The sequence below is a fragment of the Ostrea edulis genome, chromosome 8, assembly GCF_947568905.1.
Source record: "Ostrea edulis chromosome 8, xbOstEdul1.1, whole genome shotgun sequence".
Lineage (NCBI taxonomy): Eukaryota > Metazoa > Mollusca > Bivalvia > Ostreida > Ostreidae > Ostrea > Ostrea edulis.
The window spans coordinates 47574575-47590486 of record NC_079171.1 but is presented as its reverse complement, the minus strand read 5'-3'; the positions used below and the strand labels follow the sequence as shown (position 1 = coordinate 47590486).

Here is a 15912-nt window from a genome sequence, read left to right as displayed (position 1 = left end):
ATAAAACTATCTGATACTGTATTGAAAAAAAAAATATGTAAACGTCCTCTTTAAGAATCTCATAAACTGCTTTATTGGCTTTTTCTACTTGTTTTTGTATAGCTTTTTTGAATGATCCTGATGTGCTGAATAAGATACCCAGGTAGTTAATGTCGTCAAAAACATTAATGTTTTGTCGCCACATACACAAATATGATCCCCTTTTAGATTACCCTTACTGATTATCAAGACTGTAATTATATTACTAATCATTAAACCAATAATTATCAATGAGTGGTAACACTACAAATGAATCTTAAGATTTTTATGAAAAGGACAATTGAAGTGCGCACAGAAAAAGTGCGTTGTAGTTGGAAAAGGTTAAAAAGAATAGTTAGTTCTAGTATACCCTATTGTTCACAGGGAAAACCAGTTCTGTAGCTATACTATTCGTTAGTTTATGTTCAGACTAGTATTACGTGTAATTTATATCATTAACACGACGCGTTTTTTTTTTTAGATATATAATAAACAAACTATTGATCGTTCAAATAAAAAATGCCGTATTTTATGTCAATTACACCAATATGTTTCCTATCTTAAACTTGATATATTTAATGATTTTACATAAGATCACTTTTTTGTTTTAAAGTTTGACAAAATGTTCATGCTGCGAATGCTGAATATTTTTGTATTATTAACAATCTTTCATTAAACATAATATAATTATTATCAAATCATTACGCAGCTAAGTTAAGGCTATCCGAGAAAAATCGCAATACTGTTATAAATGTACCTCTGTGCACTTCGTACCATATGATGTCACAATGTAAAAGTACGTCGCATCGTACATGTGCTGTGAAATGTGTACTGTTATATTCTGGCTTTTATTCTTTTTACTAAGGTGGATTGATACATGTTTCACACCTCGAACAAAATATTGTTGCGTGTACCAAATAACTTGGTACACCCAAGCCAAAGCTTCATGGTTGAGTAACCATATCATTGTATTTGTAATTATTAAACCGATAATTATCAATGAATGGTAATACTCTAGGAAGGGCCGCATACTTTCTGAATATTATGTGTCAGTTACCAGACTTGGTATGAAGCATGAAAGGCGAGATAACGAACAGTGATCAATCTCATAACTCCTATAAGCAATACAAAATAGATCGTTGGTTAAACTTTGACCCCTGGACACACCAGGAGTGGGATCAGGTGCCTTGCAGGAGTAAGCATCCCCTGTCGATCGGTCAAACTCGCCTTGAGCCCTATATCCTGATCAGGAAACGGAGTTATCCTACATTCAAAACCAGTGTGCCAAGAACGGCCTAACAATCTGTAAGCATGTCAGACAGCATTTGACCCAATGATAGGTTGTATTGACGAACTAGATCGTTATAACGACCATAGAATTTGCGAAATGCTGATTTTAAACGAGACTGTTGAAACCCCATTAACATTAACTTGTTTGTCAGTAGCATGCCTAGATTTAAAAAAAAATGACTATACGCAGAATAAGCTCTTACGTATCGAATCAGTTGAGAGATAGAAACATCATATGCAGGTGATAATGGAGTAGATATAGGTAGTTCACGATGGAGAAGCTGAAATCATCCTGTTTACTAAATACTAAATCATGAACACAGAAAATGGGTGGCCAACAGAAACAAGAGATCAGACATGCTCAATTGAAGACACACACACACACACTCTCTCTCTCTCTCTCTCTCCCTCTCTCTCTCTCTCTCTCTCTCTCTCTCTCTCTCTCTCTTAGATATCTTTTATGCCCCATCACTAACACTTCATGAAAAAATTACATCTCCAAATAAAATCAATGAAATGTATTTTACGGGACCCAACTTCCCTTCGAGAGATCGAGAACTTCGGGTGATCGAACGTTCGAAAGATCGATAGTAAATTTGCTTAGTTGGGACCATGATTTCACTTCGAGAGATTGATAACTTCAAGAAATGGAAGTTCGAGCCATCAAGAGTTATCAGTATAGGATTTGTACCCACCATCTTGTATTTGGGCTTGGATCACAAATTGATACACCCTGCAATATATCATTCGAAACAAATTTAAAAGACACAAGAACAGTTTTATATCACTATAGCAGCATATTTCAATCGTTTTTATTTGTCACCCAAATAGCCTGTTTTCAAAATGATTTTCAGAAATCATATTCAGGACACGCAGGGAAGTATTTTCTGTCATGCCCGAAAATTTCAAAAAGAATAGCTTTAGCAAGTTCTTAGCTTCAATCCATTCGGAAAGACATGACAGACACTCTTGAAGCATGGTTGAAGAGATATTGAATGTGTACAGTTAACCTAATAATACTTGAAAACCACTCACTGTGCATCAAGTAAACTCCCCTTGAGGGCACAAATTATCAGAACCAGCCAATATAAAATTGCACCAATCAAGATAAATGCTGATGATCTTGATGAAAGGATAAGAAATATGGAAGGGTTATAATCAATTCCATAGAGACCACATTTCTTTTTCATTTCTCGTGTGAAACGTGCATTATGTATGTTGCTAAACTTTTCTCCCGCTACTCGATTTGGCCCCTCGCTTCATTCGGCACCAACACTCTTGGTACTCAAAAAAATGTGTACCAACATATACATATTATTATGATGGGTTACAAATCATGTATCTTACCTTGAGTACACTTGTCATTACTGAATTTCCCAGCACTACCACCCACGCACGTCCCGTTGTTTGAAAAGCAGATTCCATTTACACAATGTGAGCTACATCGTTGTTCACATAAGTGACCATGATAATCTGACCTGCAATCTACAATGACAATAAATGGTTTCTATGAACTTCTCATGGAACTCTGCACATATTCATATTTGCTTGCTTAACGCCCCTTCAAATAATTGTTCACTAATGCTGGGATACTAGGACGTCTATTGATCAATGTGTGTTTCAAATTGATTGACATATTGTAATTTTGATCAATGAAATAAACAAATGTACAACAATAACTGAATAATGAAATCACAAAAATTAATTTTGAAAAAAAAATCTAATAGTATGTTTCCACTAAACATTAGGCCTTGTTTAGTGATACTAGACAGAGTACAACAGAATACAACAGGATAGGGCATGCCATATATACAAACTACAAAATAACACATCTTTACCATCACATTTATCCCCTTGCCATCCAGTTTTGCATTCACAACGTCCGTCATTCTGATCACAGTCGGCAATACATCCAGTGTTACAGTTTTCACTACAGTTGGATCCAAATTTACCGACGACACAGCCGCGATCACACGCACCAGTGTCTCTATTACATCCACCTGTACAACCCGGACTACATGGTAAATTACACTGTTTTCCATATCGGTCATTTGGACATGTTCCCTCACAATCGCCGGAGTTTCTGTTGCATCCCGAGGGACACGATGGACAAGCATTTTTACAAGTATTTCCATAAAATCCACTTTTACATCCCAAAGTGCAGAATCCATTAGAGTTGCAAACACGGTCCTTGCAATTAACATCACACTGCTGAGAACAATTAAGTCCATAATGTGCTGAATCACATCCTTTGAAAGAAAAAAAAATCCTTTATGCCAATGATATTATATTATCATATGAATAGAAACTAAAAATGTATCCTCTATGCCTATGCTATTTTAATTAAAAGAACAAAACACGTCGTTAAAAGATATATTCTATGACTTAGGTGAATCGTACACTACATTTAGGGTAACATTGATGAAGCATGTAAAAGAATATACTTTTTTTGTGAAACGTTATGTGTTCTCGATATAAATAAAGAACAATATATACTAGCGAAAAAAAGAAACTGTGCATTATAAAATTTAGTACAATTTGTCTGTAATTATTGTTTATGTTTATAAAATGTAAACAATCGATAAAGGTCATGTTTTTTAACAATATCGGATAGTACCCGACTCAGATGCACGGACTTTTTCATGGTTTTTGAACACATGCTAAGTATTGAACGCACGAGTTTTACTGGCCAATACTTTTTTGGTGTTAGAAGTGTAAAAGGTTTGTTTGGACACTATTCGTTAAGGAAAGCACTTTAGTTTTGACAAAATTTACCCTTCTGTCATGCCACGACTCAGCGAAAACCAACGTAATCGTGCTGTTGGGATGCTTCAAGCTGGAATGGCACAACATAGTGTAGCAAGACACTTTGGAATTCATCGGAACACCGTCCAGTCATTATGGAGACGTTTCGAACAATCTGGTAACATTCGGGATCGACCACGTTTTGGGCGTCCTGGTGTGACGTCACGCCGACACGACAGCCATGTTAAACTTGTGCACCTGAGAAATCGTTTCCAGACAGCAAGTTTGACTGCTCGTAGCATTCCTGGACTTCGACCAATCAGTGCAAGAATTGGGCGTAATCGTCTGCGCGAGCACAACATCAGACCAAGACGTTAAGCGGTGCGCCCAATACTGCTTCAACGTCATCGTGTCACTAGATCAGCGTGGTACAGACGACATCTGCGATTCAGAATACAGGACTGGGCCAATATTCTGTTCACTGATGAATACAGATTTCACTTGGATAGCAGTCACTGCTGTTACAGTCGTTGTAGAGTGTATCGTGGCGTTAGGGAGCGGTACCAGGACACTTGTGTTGTGCAATGTCGATAATTCGGTGGAGCTAGCGTTATGGTGTGGGGTGAAATAACATCAGGTGGAAAGACCCCCCTACAAATTTTCAATTGGAATCTCACCGGCGTACGCTATCGAGACGCAGTTATTCAGTGCAATGTGATAACCTTCACACAGACCCAGCAAAATCACATTACTCGGCAGCAAGACAACGCAAGGCCACATGTTGCACGTGTAGTCAGGAATTTTTTGTTCAACAGAATGTCGATGTCTTGCCTTGGTCAGCTTTTTCCACCCTTTATCGCCGATATAGCACGTCTGGGATGAAATTGAACGAAGTCAATGCCGTTTACCAAATGAGCCAGTGACATTGGCTGATTTAGGCCAGGTTTTAACCAACATCTGGAACAACATCCCTCAATCATTTATGAACACTTTAGTGGCATCAATGAGACGTCGTTGTCGAGCATGCGTGAATGCAAATGGTGATTACACGCGTTATTAACTTTGTTTATGCAAGTTCGAATACCAGTGTTTTTCGGGGGCGCTGAAACTGACGTTATTCGACGTTAACATTAATGGATTGTGTAGTATTGTAACAAATATATTTGTTAACAGTATTACAAAAAATAAAATTTATTCATTGTTATTTTTCATTATTTTTTTTTCATATATTGAATAATGCACGGTTTCTTTTTTCCGCTAGTGTACAATATAAAGGTAAAAACCTTTGTACAAAAACTGTGGTCACAAGAAATATAGAGTTGAAATATGTGAGCACAATCCCTAACAATTCAAAGGTTTGGGATAAAGATTACAGTTTTGAAATTTGGATCAAACTCTAAAATCGAGGTCAAACATTATGATATTCAAATTAAAGGTCTTCCCAAAAGAAATGTATATACAAAACATTAAATAATTATCTTCAATAGTGAAAGGGATACTGTCTAGGTTTGGTTTTCGTACAAGCAGGTCACACTTAAAATTCAAGATCACACGTTTAAAAATGTTGGTCTCAAAAGAAAGGTTTTACCACAACGATTGTGAATATTAGATATCAGAGTCACATCATTCTATTTTCAGAAGTTTTAAGCAAGATTAAGGTTTCGGAGGGACAGACTGACCGAGAGATAAATGGAATTTTAGTTGCCGGGACATGGAGATAACTTGGATACCACAACGTTTGCACACAGGCGTCTCATATGCGTTAGTGTAGTAATGCTACGCGTATAAAGAATCTTTATTTTAATTGATTTCCAATATAAAACCTTGATCACACGATGGTTTTGACCGGTCGACAGGGGATCTTTACTTTTCCTAGGCACCTGATCCCACTTCTGGTATATCATGGGTTTTCTGTTTGTCCCACTCCATCTTCTGTATTGTTTAATGGAGTTATTATGAGATGAACCACTGTTCGTTATATTTGCCTTTCATTGAGGCTTAACCCTATACCAGGGTCCTGAATTGAATAATAATAAATTACGTTGTACACTTTTGTCATGGATAATTTATTAAAAATTGAAGTGATTTGATAGAGGTTTTGGTAGAAATAATGCAAGTAATTTATATCTGCTTTTACATTGATTTTTTTCACCGTGTGTGTAATCATAATTCAATTTTCTATTCTAAAAAAATATCAAATGCACATATATATATTTTTAAAAGTTTTTAATTATATAGCAAAATCTAATCACCGAAGGTATGTACTCTATATTTTCATTTAGTTAATATAATAGAACATCTGAATCCAGTATTCATACTACACGAAATAGATATACCTCTAATACAATTTAGAGAAATAATTCAATAGTTGTTCTCTTTAATTGGATTACTGACAACAATGCGACAGTCATTCATAAGTTTATTCAATGCTGAGAGCAAAACCTTAATATATTGCGTGGAAGTAGTATATATTGTCTTAATTGATATACATTAATATATAATCACTAAGATATCCTTTATTACGGTCAGGAAAAAAATACTATTTATAATTTTCCGTTCCTTTTTTTATTTTGGTTCCGAGTTTTAGGATCATCCAAACAATAGCGTCCCTCTACCTCACATCACCAAGAACAGTTCGGGGTATACAGGGGAACGGTAACACAATACAGTACAGTTAATAACCTATACATACATGGAGACTGTACAATTTTCACTGATGGTTTGTATCCCAAGTCCGTGAAATTGTTACAGGTCATATCAATTGCGATACTGTGTACGTCAAATAAAGCACTCCTTATCAGTACTTACATTTACATGTAATTAACAAATGCATTCATCATAAACCATGCTTTCGAGAGTGGGGCATTTCTCAACAACTAGAACCAGTCACTCCATAAAACCGGATTGATATTGTGACATTTCGTAATTTGGGGATGAGCCAAGTTGTATTACGTAATCGTTTCCTCACACCGGATGTTTGAAGCACTCAAGTAAATGCACAAACCTACCGCGGTTTGACGTGTTCCGGGAAAACTGCATAAATTTGCCAACTTCAGTCTAAAAATTCACATGGGCCACATTACCCACGACTCAATTTTGTAAAATAAAATTAAAATGCAGAGTTAGATTAACACTTTCCATTAAAAACAAAAACTCGTCATCAATGCGGCCATGTAAAAAAAAATAATACTAACAAAAGTGTCGTCTGGATACGTCATATTCCAAAGAAGTCAATACATACATCTAACGCAGTTGATACGACTCAAAAAGAAACAGCAAAGAGGTGAGTTTTTATGTTGTTATATATTTATTAAATAAAAATTCAATATCTAAACGAGTAAATATGAGAGTCATGGCCTATGTTAAAAAATTACAGGAGGAAGGGGAGGGGAGGGGGGTTAGACCTATCGTGTTTACATGTAGCGCGGAGTAAATGTTACATATATGTATTTGATTCTGAAGTCCGTTCCGGATGGCTTTAAAAGTACCGATTTCTTTACCTTTTGTTACTTTAAAAATTATATTGTTCGAAACTGAAAGAATGTTCGAAGCAAACGTACAGTACAAACTTATACGGCCATATGGAATACCTCTACGAAAGCCCAGAAGGCTCATTCGAGATTCGAAATTCAAAATATGAGATTCGAAATTCAATATACGAGATTCGAATTTCGAAATTCAAAATCCAAATTAACCAATCAAAATGTAGGTCACAATAGATTAAAGGGTAAAGAGTACATGCATATAATCTTAAAATATGACAGAAAGCTTATTTTGATATAATATACTAAACAACGAAACATTTCTTTTAAAACTATAAATGTTATGATGCATGTTTAGCATGCAGATAGGCCCGCAACTGCGGGTTTTTAGGTCAGGCATATAAAAAAATAGAGAAAATTCGAACAATAAATAAACATTTTTATCCATCTATGTTCTTTTTTTTTTTTTACATTTGTTAGGGTCCGGGAAACTTAAGTACATGTGTCATTACGACAGAAAAATAATCTATCCACGTTTTAAAAAATCATCTTATCCCACTGATTCATATTATGGGCAATATTTTGACATTATAAATCATGTCATTATATGTTAACAGGCCTGTAGAAACTTTGTAGTCTGTTTTAGCACAATATCGTATGGGTTATACATTAAGTGAAACAACTATTTGCCTACATAGAGCTTAAAATGTAAAGGATCAAGTAATGACTAGTGTAAAGCTTAGAACAAATATTTACCGTACACTTGTATTTCACAAATTTCCAAGACGGCCCCTTTCACAGGGTCATCTTCAGGAGCATCGTATGTTGTTTCTACAATGACGTATCTTGCCGTTTGATTACATGGAATGTCTTTTATATTGTCAGGTAATCCCGTGGATCTGTCGGTATAACATCGAGTTCTCTGTGCTGTGTTAGTCACTGCAGCTGATGAGTTAGAGACGTCCAGATAAAAATGTTTAAATCTGTATTGCTTCCAATCATTAGGCCCATCACCTGTAGTGTAAATTGATTGATTGTATCTTGTTTAACGTCTCTCTCGAAAAACTTTTTTACTCATATGGAGACCTCACCAAAACCGGAGTTTGGCCTTTGCTCGGCGCTTATCACCAGTTAACAGTGAGGGTTCATTAGGGCATCTACGAGGACCCGTGACTTTCACACCTGTTGCCTAATGAATCAAATATCCCTAATACATATATTCGACTATGTTTGTTCAAGAAATAATATAACCCATGATATGTATTTAGCATTTCTTGAAAACAGGTAGAGGAAAAGTAAATTATATTGGAGGTTTAGGAGTTCAAATTTTAAGTGAAATGCATTCATTTTTGTGAAATTTGACTGTCTATTGTAAAGCAATGTTTAACTTTTGTTATACAGCTAGTGATACATGTACATGTGGATATATGCATAAGCAGTTTCTGTTTTGATTTGTCCTAAAACATAATTGAGGCCAATGCCATTTATCAAGGTTAAACTTCAAATATGTTGACGTCAAAGTTTGTCGTGTGTGTCATTTTTTAAATGAAAGACTAAGATTACGAACAGTGATCAACATAGCAGGAGAAAACATCCACTGTTGACCGGTCACACCCGCCTTGTCCACTATATCTTGATCAGGTAAACGGAATAATCCGTAGTCAAAATTACCGTACCAAGAACGGTCTAACAATCGGTATGAAACACATCAAAAAGCAATAGACCCAATGACAGGTTATATTGGAAAACTAGATAGTTATAATTATTATTGCAGTTTTAAGAACACATCTTCTTTTATACTGCTGCTGAAAATTATGATTTAGCTTAGATATGCCGAACATGATCTGATGATCCCAGGGGGTAACGGTCAGGGGGTTGGGGTGATTTCAAGTAATTTAAATCTGCACTTAATCAGGAACGTTGCATGTAAATTGTATGTAAATTTCTACTTTTCTGGACAAGTAGTTTTTGAGATGAAGATTATAAAATGACCCCACCCAATGTTTGCCTTTATTTGATTATCTCCGCTTTGAAGCGGGCATGGCGCTCCGTTTGAACAAACTTGAATTCCGTTCACTCAATGATAATTTGTCCCAAGTTTGAAATTGGTCCAGTGGTTCTGAGCAAGATGAATGAAGATGTGAAACATTAACACCAACGACGAGGACAACATACGCCGAACAAAATTTGATCAGAAAAGCTCACTTGAGCCTTCAACTCTGGTGAACTGACATATAGTTTGACTGGAAATCGAACGTGGGACTCCAGCATTACTGATGAAGTGTTCTAACCACTAAGCTATCCAGGCCAATATCAATGGGATATGTGCCAAACTATTATATAAATACATATATTGGTGAAATACTCATATAAATATTTAACTATGCTTATTCATCCACTTTACCTTCTTTTCTATAGTATATTTTAACATTTTTTATGCTGTATTCTTCTCCAAGATCCACTTGAAACCAAGCGATAGGGCTTCCTGTAGCAGTGTGCGCACAAACGCATTCTTGTGTCTGCAGGTTATCATCATTGGCATATAGAGCAGATCGATTCCTGTAAGTCGAACTCTGTGATAGAGTTGTTGTCGATCTTCTGCTCAGGTTTTCTGAAGAGATGATATAATTTGACATAATCTTAAAGTAAAGCACAATATTCTCCGGGAAGTCAACCAGGTGTCTTCACGATTTACATTTTCCTCAGGGATGCTAAAATCTGTATCAAGTGGCTACTAAATACATAGAGGATATCTATATTGCGGGTTTTGATATTTGGTTTATCCAATGCGTTGATATGGTGTATTTATTCGCGAGGCTTGCCGAGCGAATAAATACACTCTATCAACGAGTTGGATAAACCAAATATCAAAGTACGCACTTATAGATGTTCTATTTATCTCATGCATCTTCTTTTCACTTAATTTTGAGATGATCCCCAGTAAAGTAGAAACAGCTGATTATATTTGCTTTGAATCCGTGGCTCAGACGTCGTGCTTAATCTGTCTACCTTACGCGGGGAAAAAAAATAGTGCACTTATAAACCATTAATATACAGTACAAAAGGTCATTTTTATAAAAGAAGCCATGGATGAAAAGTATTTTAAAAGGGATTATAGTTTATAATTAATAATGGTTTTGTCATTCCAACAAAGTAACAACTACTGAGGGAGTATTTATTTTGCGACGTAGGTCTGACCTTCTGATAAAAGTTTGATGTAGTCGTCGTTTCGAAATAAACATGTGTAATAACGATCAATGAAAGTAATATTTTAATGCAGCGTTATTAGAATGTTCAACAGTTTACAATGAAAAGTAGAAGTGTTTGTGCATTAGAATTTTATTTACGTAGTTTCTTTGGATCTAAGGGCGAGAGGAAATCCTGAGGCACTTTAAATTGTTTTCTGATCGTAATTTTGAGTAGTTACAAACCGAGTTGGCATTCTTGTGGGCGGTAACTTGCATTATATGTCAGTGGGAGCAACATCGTTTTAATTTTGCTATAAAAGAAATTTTAAATAAATACTGAATAATAAGTTTTACGCTTTATTTCATGCATGGATATGCATAAACACAGAAACTATGTCATCCAAGCGGGGGTAGTGTCAAAAGTAGTTCGAACCGGAAGTGCTTTATCAAACGGGCGTGTGATAAAGCTAATGCTTTATCTCACTCTCAATATACACCACACGTATGAGATAAAAGGTATTACCAACAGCATATTCATAAAGAATATATATATATATACAAGTTGGATATATATATATATATATTGTTTACTGACAACAACAAAATTAGAGAGAGTGCATCGCCAACAAAGGGAACATCATTGTTTTGGTTTTTTTTTTAAAATAAAATTCATAAAGCTTTGAAAAAAATAGTTTTCTTTATTCAAGTTGGATTTTAAGCAATGAATTCGTAATTGAAGAAAAGAAAGTAAATGCAGCATAATTATTTCTGCATTGAACTGAAATCACTGTGCAATTATTCCAACAAACCAATTTTCGTGAATAAGGGCTAGAAGATTTAACTGGTAAGAGTGATTTTTTTTCAGAGGCGGATTTTATGTCGAGGATGGGTGTGCAGCCTATTTTCACAATAAGCGTCTTATTATCACGATAAAAAAAGTGATCTTGTGATAAAAAAGATTCCATAAATGCAAATCGATGCTCCATTTTTCGAATTATTTCTAAGGCATATAAATGTACAGGGAAACTCACGATATGTTCTTTTACTTATATACATGTAAACCATTCGCGTATATACCGACCGCGAATAGAATGTTTGAAGATTACTGGAAGTTCGTTGGATAGTTGATGGAGGATTACTTCTCCTTCGTCAGCTTCCCATCAGTAATATTTGTATAGGGTTAAGATGCTAGGAATTCCCTATCATTATACTTAATCCGGTTGAAGTTTCTATACAATTTTCTTTCTATTATTTGGCATACATCTGTACGAAAATTTTAGAATGTGAATGTATAATGTGTAGTTAACATAAGAATATTGTATTTTAACTTCAAACGAAAGGATCATAAGGTAAAGTCTAAAGTAAGGATGTAAAATTGGCTCGTCGGTCAACAATGATTATATTTTAAATATATATACGTATAAGGATGTATTTATTCGACAAATTATTTGATGACAAAAGTTTCCTTACTATAAGGGTCAAACGCAAAACTTCCCTCACTATAATTCAATGTATTATATTTAACTAACACTAAAATAGACCACAAAATCAGAGATAAATTGAACGTCTACATATTGAATTTATCAAGTACAGTTTTGATTGGAATGTTTTCAAAATGGCGTCGCTAGGCACAAGGGAAACGGGAAATTTATAGAAATATGAGAGAAAAATACTCTCTTATGAGTTGCCATGAAATATTAAGGTGATTCCACCCTCGGGGTTGTAAAAAAGCGGTAAAAGCGTCGGCAAAGCCACAGGTTTCACAGCTTTTTAGCAGCCTTCGGGTGGAATCACCTTATATTTCATGGTTACTCATAAGATAGTCTTGTGATCTTTCACCTCGACTGCAGTGTGGTATCTCATCACCAACTACCACTACTTCAGTACGTTCAGTAACTTGATTTAGAAATGAATTTCACAAACATTACATACCGTAACAATATATGAATCCCAGTAACAAAATAAAATGGGACCAGCACAGGACAGTCATTCTCAAAAATAAAGTAAACTCAGTAATTAAACCATTTAAAACTATTCAACATATGAGGAAAAATACCAGATGTAAGCATGCGGATTGCATATCATTTCGACACTCTTTTTGAGTACTTCAGATTGTGTACTGGATGTGACGATCAAGTATTTGGAAAAACACATAAACTTCCTTGTTTTAATATTCAAATGGACAAGTACATAATGCATCTCCCCATTATTGTCGCAGTTCTACGGAACTGCTATTTTAAAGTATTCTAAAATCATAAATAAATATATCTACTTTATCAAATCCTTGCTTCATCGGTAACAAGAAAAGCAGTATACCATAATTCAATGAAACAGGGCGGTTACAAGATATAAGAATAACTAAACATCTTTTCAAAAAACTAAATAGCAACATAAATTTCATGGAACTATACTTATATGCGAGAAATATCGAGATCAGCATCCAAATGTATTTATGTTCTTTAGTTTTTATCAAAATCTTTAACTTCAATGAAAATCTCCTCAGCTGTTGAACACCCATATTGAATATTTAAGAAATGAACAGCACTTTTGACCTGTTCATTGTCAATATGAACGGGTTTGGATTTAAGGCAAATTCTATTAATCGCGCTAGCCTAGAGAATTTGCCTAAAATCCAAATCCATTCATATTAACCATGAGTAGCTCAAAGTGTTGTTGAAATTCTATGCATACATCTATATTCATTTAGTAAAACACCGTTTGAGGGGCCTCCGTGGCCGAGTGATTAAAGCATCGCGCTCAAAATCACACGGCCTCTCACCTCTGGTCGGCACGGGTTCCAATCCCGCTCGCGCCGGTAAGTGAGAAAGTTTCCCAGTTTACTTTCGGAAAGTCGGTGGTCTCTTCCTAGGTACATTTTATCTGGGTTCTCTCTTCCACCAATAAAAAACTGGGTACCACAAGATAACTAAAAAAAATGTTGAGTGTGTCGGAAAACAGCAAACCAATCAATAAACAAAACATCGTTTGTTTACACTGCTTCTATATTGTTGTTTAAAACGACCTCCAGTCTCTATCACAGTCGTATTGAGACGTAATTCAACGCAGACATGACGTCACACTTTACCCTGCCTTTAATCGATATTGCACGGTGCACTGTAAATTTTGGAGGTAGGAGACTGCAATATTGGGATGATAATCCACGTAAGTTCACAATCCTAATACGAGATGTGACTTGCGAGATAAGTAACACATTATGTATTTTTTCAAATCACTACACTCTTTCAGTCGCGTGCTTTAATCTAGTTCATAATTCGTTCATAGTCAACATGAACGGATTGTGTCTCCCTCTGAAAATAGAGGAAATTACGATTTGTAATATAAGTGTGCTACACTAAGCCCAATTGCACTTGACTATAATGATTAAACCGATTACACCGGGTGTAGACAAATCAAGTAAGCCCGATAACAAAAAACAAACAAACACACAAAAAAACATAGGAGTAAACCAAGCAAGATTGTTGAGCATTTAATGATTTTATTACAAATACATACGTATGATATATTTTATGAATTGTAGAAGAAATTGATAAAACATGGTATGAACAAAATATTGAACTGAAGATGAACAATATAACATATATATTTAACTGATGTGAAAACCCGACGGGGAAAACATGAATAAAATACTCCATAAAATTATAGAAAATAGGTGTTTATATAAAACTGTTAAAGTAATGTAAGACGATGACCAAGATGTTTATTTACAATAAGACCTTTAGGGAATAGTTTAAGCTTTTAAATAGCGCGCTTGTGTATGATGCGGGCGTTAAACATTGTAGTTCATATCCTTATGTACTTTCAAAAAAAGAGTTCAGTTTTTATATTTACATTTTTCTTTCATTTCTGTTGAGATTCCCAGTCGTTTAGGTAAACGCACTGTATTTATCTATATTCATAAGTGCATTCATGAAAGCTGCAACACATCAATGACGTTTTACAACATATACCAAAGGGAAACCTAAAGATACAGAAATACATGGTTATCGATTGGGAAAATAAAACAACATAGAACATGACGACACATATACTACATGACACAATGACTTTTAAGTAGGTGTGTATGATATTGTTCAGGCTTCATCTTGACCTTCATATGAGCCCGCCTTATATTACTGCGCATAACTATTTTTATAAAACAGGAACAATAACGTAAGTTTACATATATTTGAATTACCTATAATGAACAAGGGTTTCCGGATAGTGTGGTTCCCGGAGTAGTGTGTTCTTTGATGGAGATCCGGGTTAGAATAGGTCCTCAGTACCTCTTGCCTGTCGTAAGAGGTGACTAAATGGGGCGGTTCTTCGGATGAGACCACAACAACCGAGGTCCCTTGTCACAACAAGTGTGGCACGATAAAGATCAAGGGCCATAAACGCCGAGCATATACTTAAATTTCGCAGTCTTAATATGAGATAAATATTCTCCATAGGGACGTTAGATAACATTCAATCAATGTCCTTTGATTCATTGTAAGTAAAAACTATTTAATTGATGACAAATTCAGGTTTATATTTAATACCGTACTCATGCCCTGACGAGTATAGTGCGGTTGGGATCTTTTAAATCCATTGTTATTGTTATTATAATACTATCCAGTGATCCCTGAAACTCCACACGGTGGCTCAAATCCTACTGGGTTACCTTTCAATCACATTACATTATGTTAGATTTTCTACCGAATGTGATTGTGAAAAATATTTTCATATACCATCCACATTGCAGCACAGATGTTTAATTCCATATTCACATCAACTGTATTAAGTTTCAGCTCAACCATAGCGACTCCATCACATGTTTGTTTCAGAAAGCACGTCGTATAGGTCTAAATTATGCATAATTCTTGCTTTGTGACATGTGTCCTCATACTGCTGGCCCTCTGGCATGAAAACAAAGATCACATTCCTGGTGTCCGATAAACGAGTAGGTTTGCAAAAAGACCACCGAAAAAAAACCTTCACAATCATAGACTGATTTCTCCTCAAAGTCAGAACAATTGTAGTGTAACTAAATTTTTTTTGCACCCTTTTGAGAAAGTTTCACTAAGATTAATGCGCCATCAGATATAAAGAAAGTGCCACCATTTAAACGAAACTTGCAATGTCTTCGGGTACGCATTATCCACTAGCTAAATGTAACCTGCTTTGTTGCGACGGAAAATATGTGAATT

The 15912-nt window shown here is 35.3% G+C and overlaps 1 protein-coding gene across 1 annotated transcript in view; it reads right to left on the bottom strand.

Moving 5' to 3' along the window:
• Nucleotides 1-644: 644 nt before the first annotated feature.
• LOC125662944 (cell death abnormality protein 1-like) overlaps nucleotides 645-15912 on the bottom strand; it is a 35440-nt gene continuing 20172 nt past the window's right edge. The window contains exons 7-10 of the mRNA XM_056147667.1: nucleotides 8297-8480; nucleotides 3147-3577; nucleotides 2656-2793; nucleotides 645-658 (exon numbers count right to left, since the gene is read on the bottom strand). Coding sequence (XP_056003642.1) covers nucleotides 645-658; nucleotides 2656-2793; nucleotides 3147-3577; nucleotides 8297-8480 — 767 coding nt within the window. The remainder of the gene's footprint in view (nucleotides 659-2655; nucleotides 2794-3146; nucleotides 3578-8296; nucleotides 8481-15912) is intronic.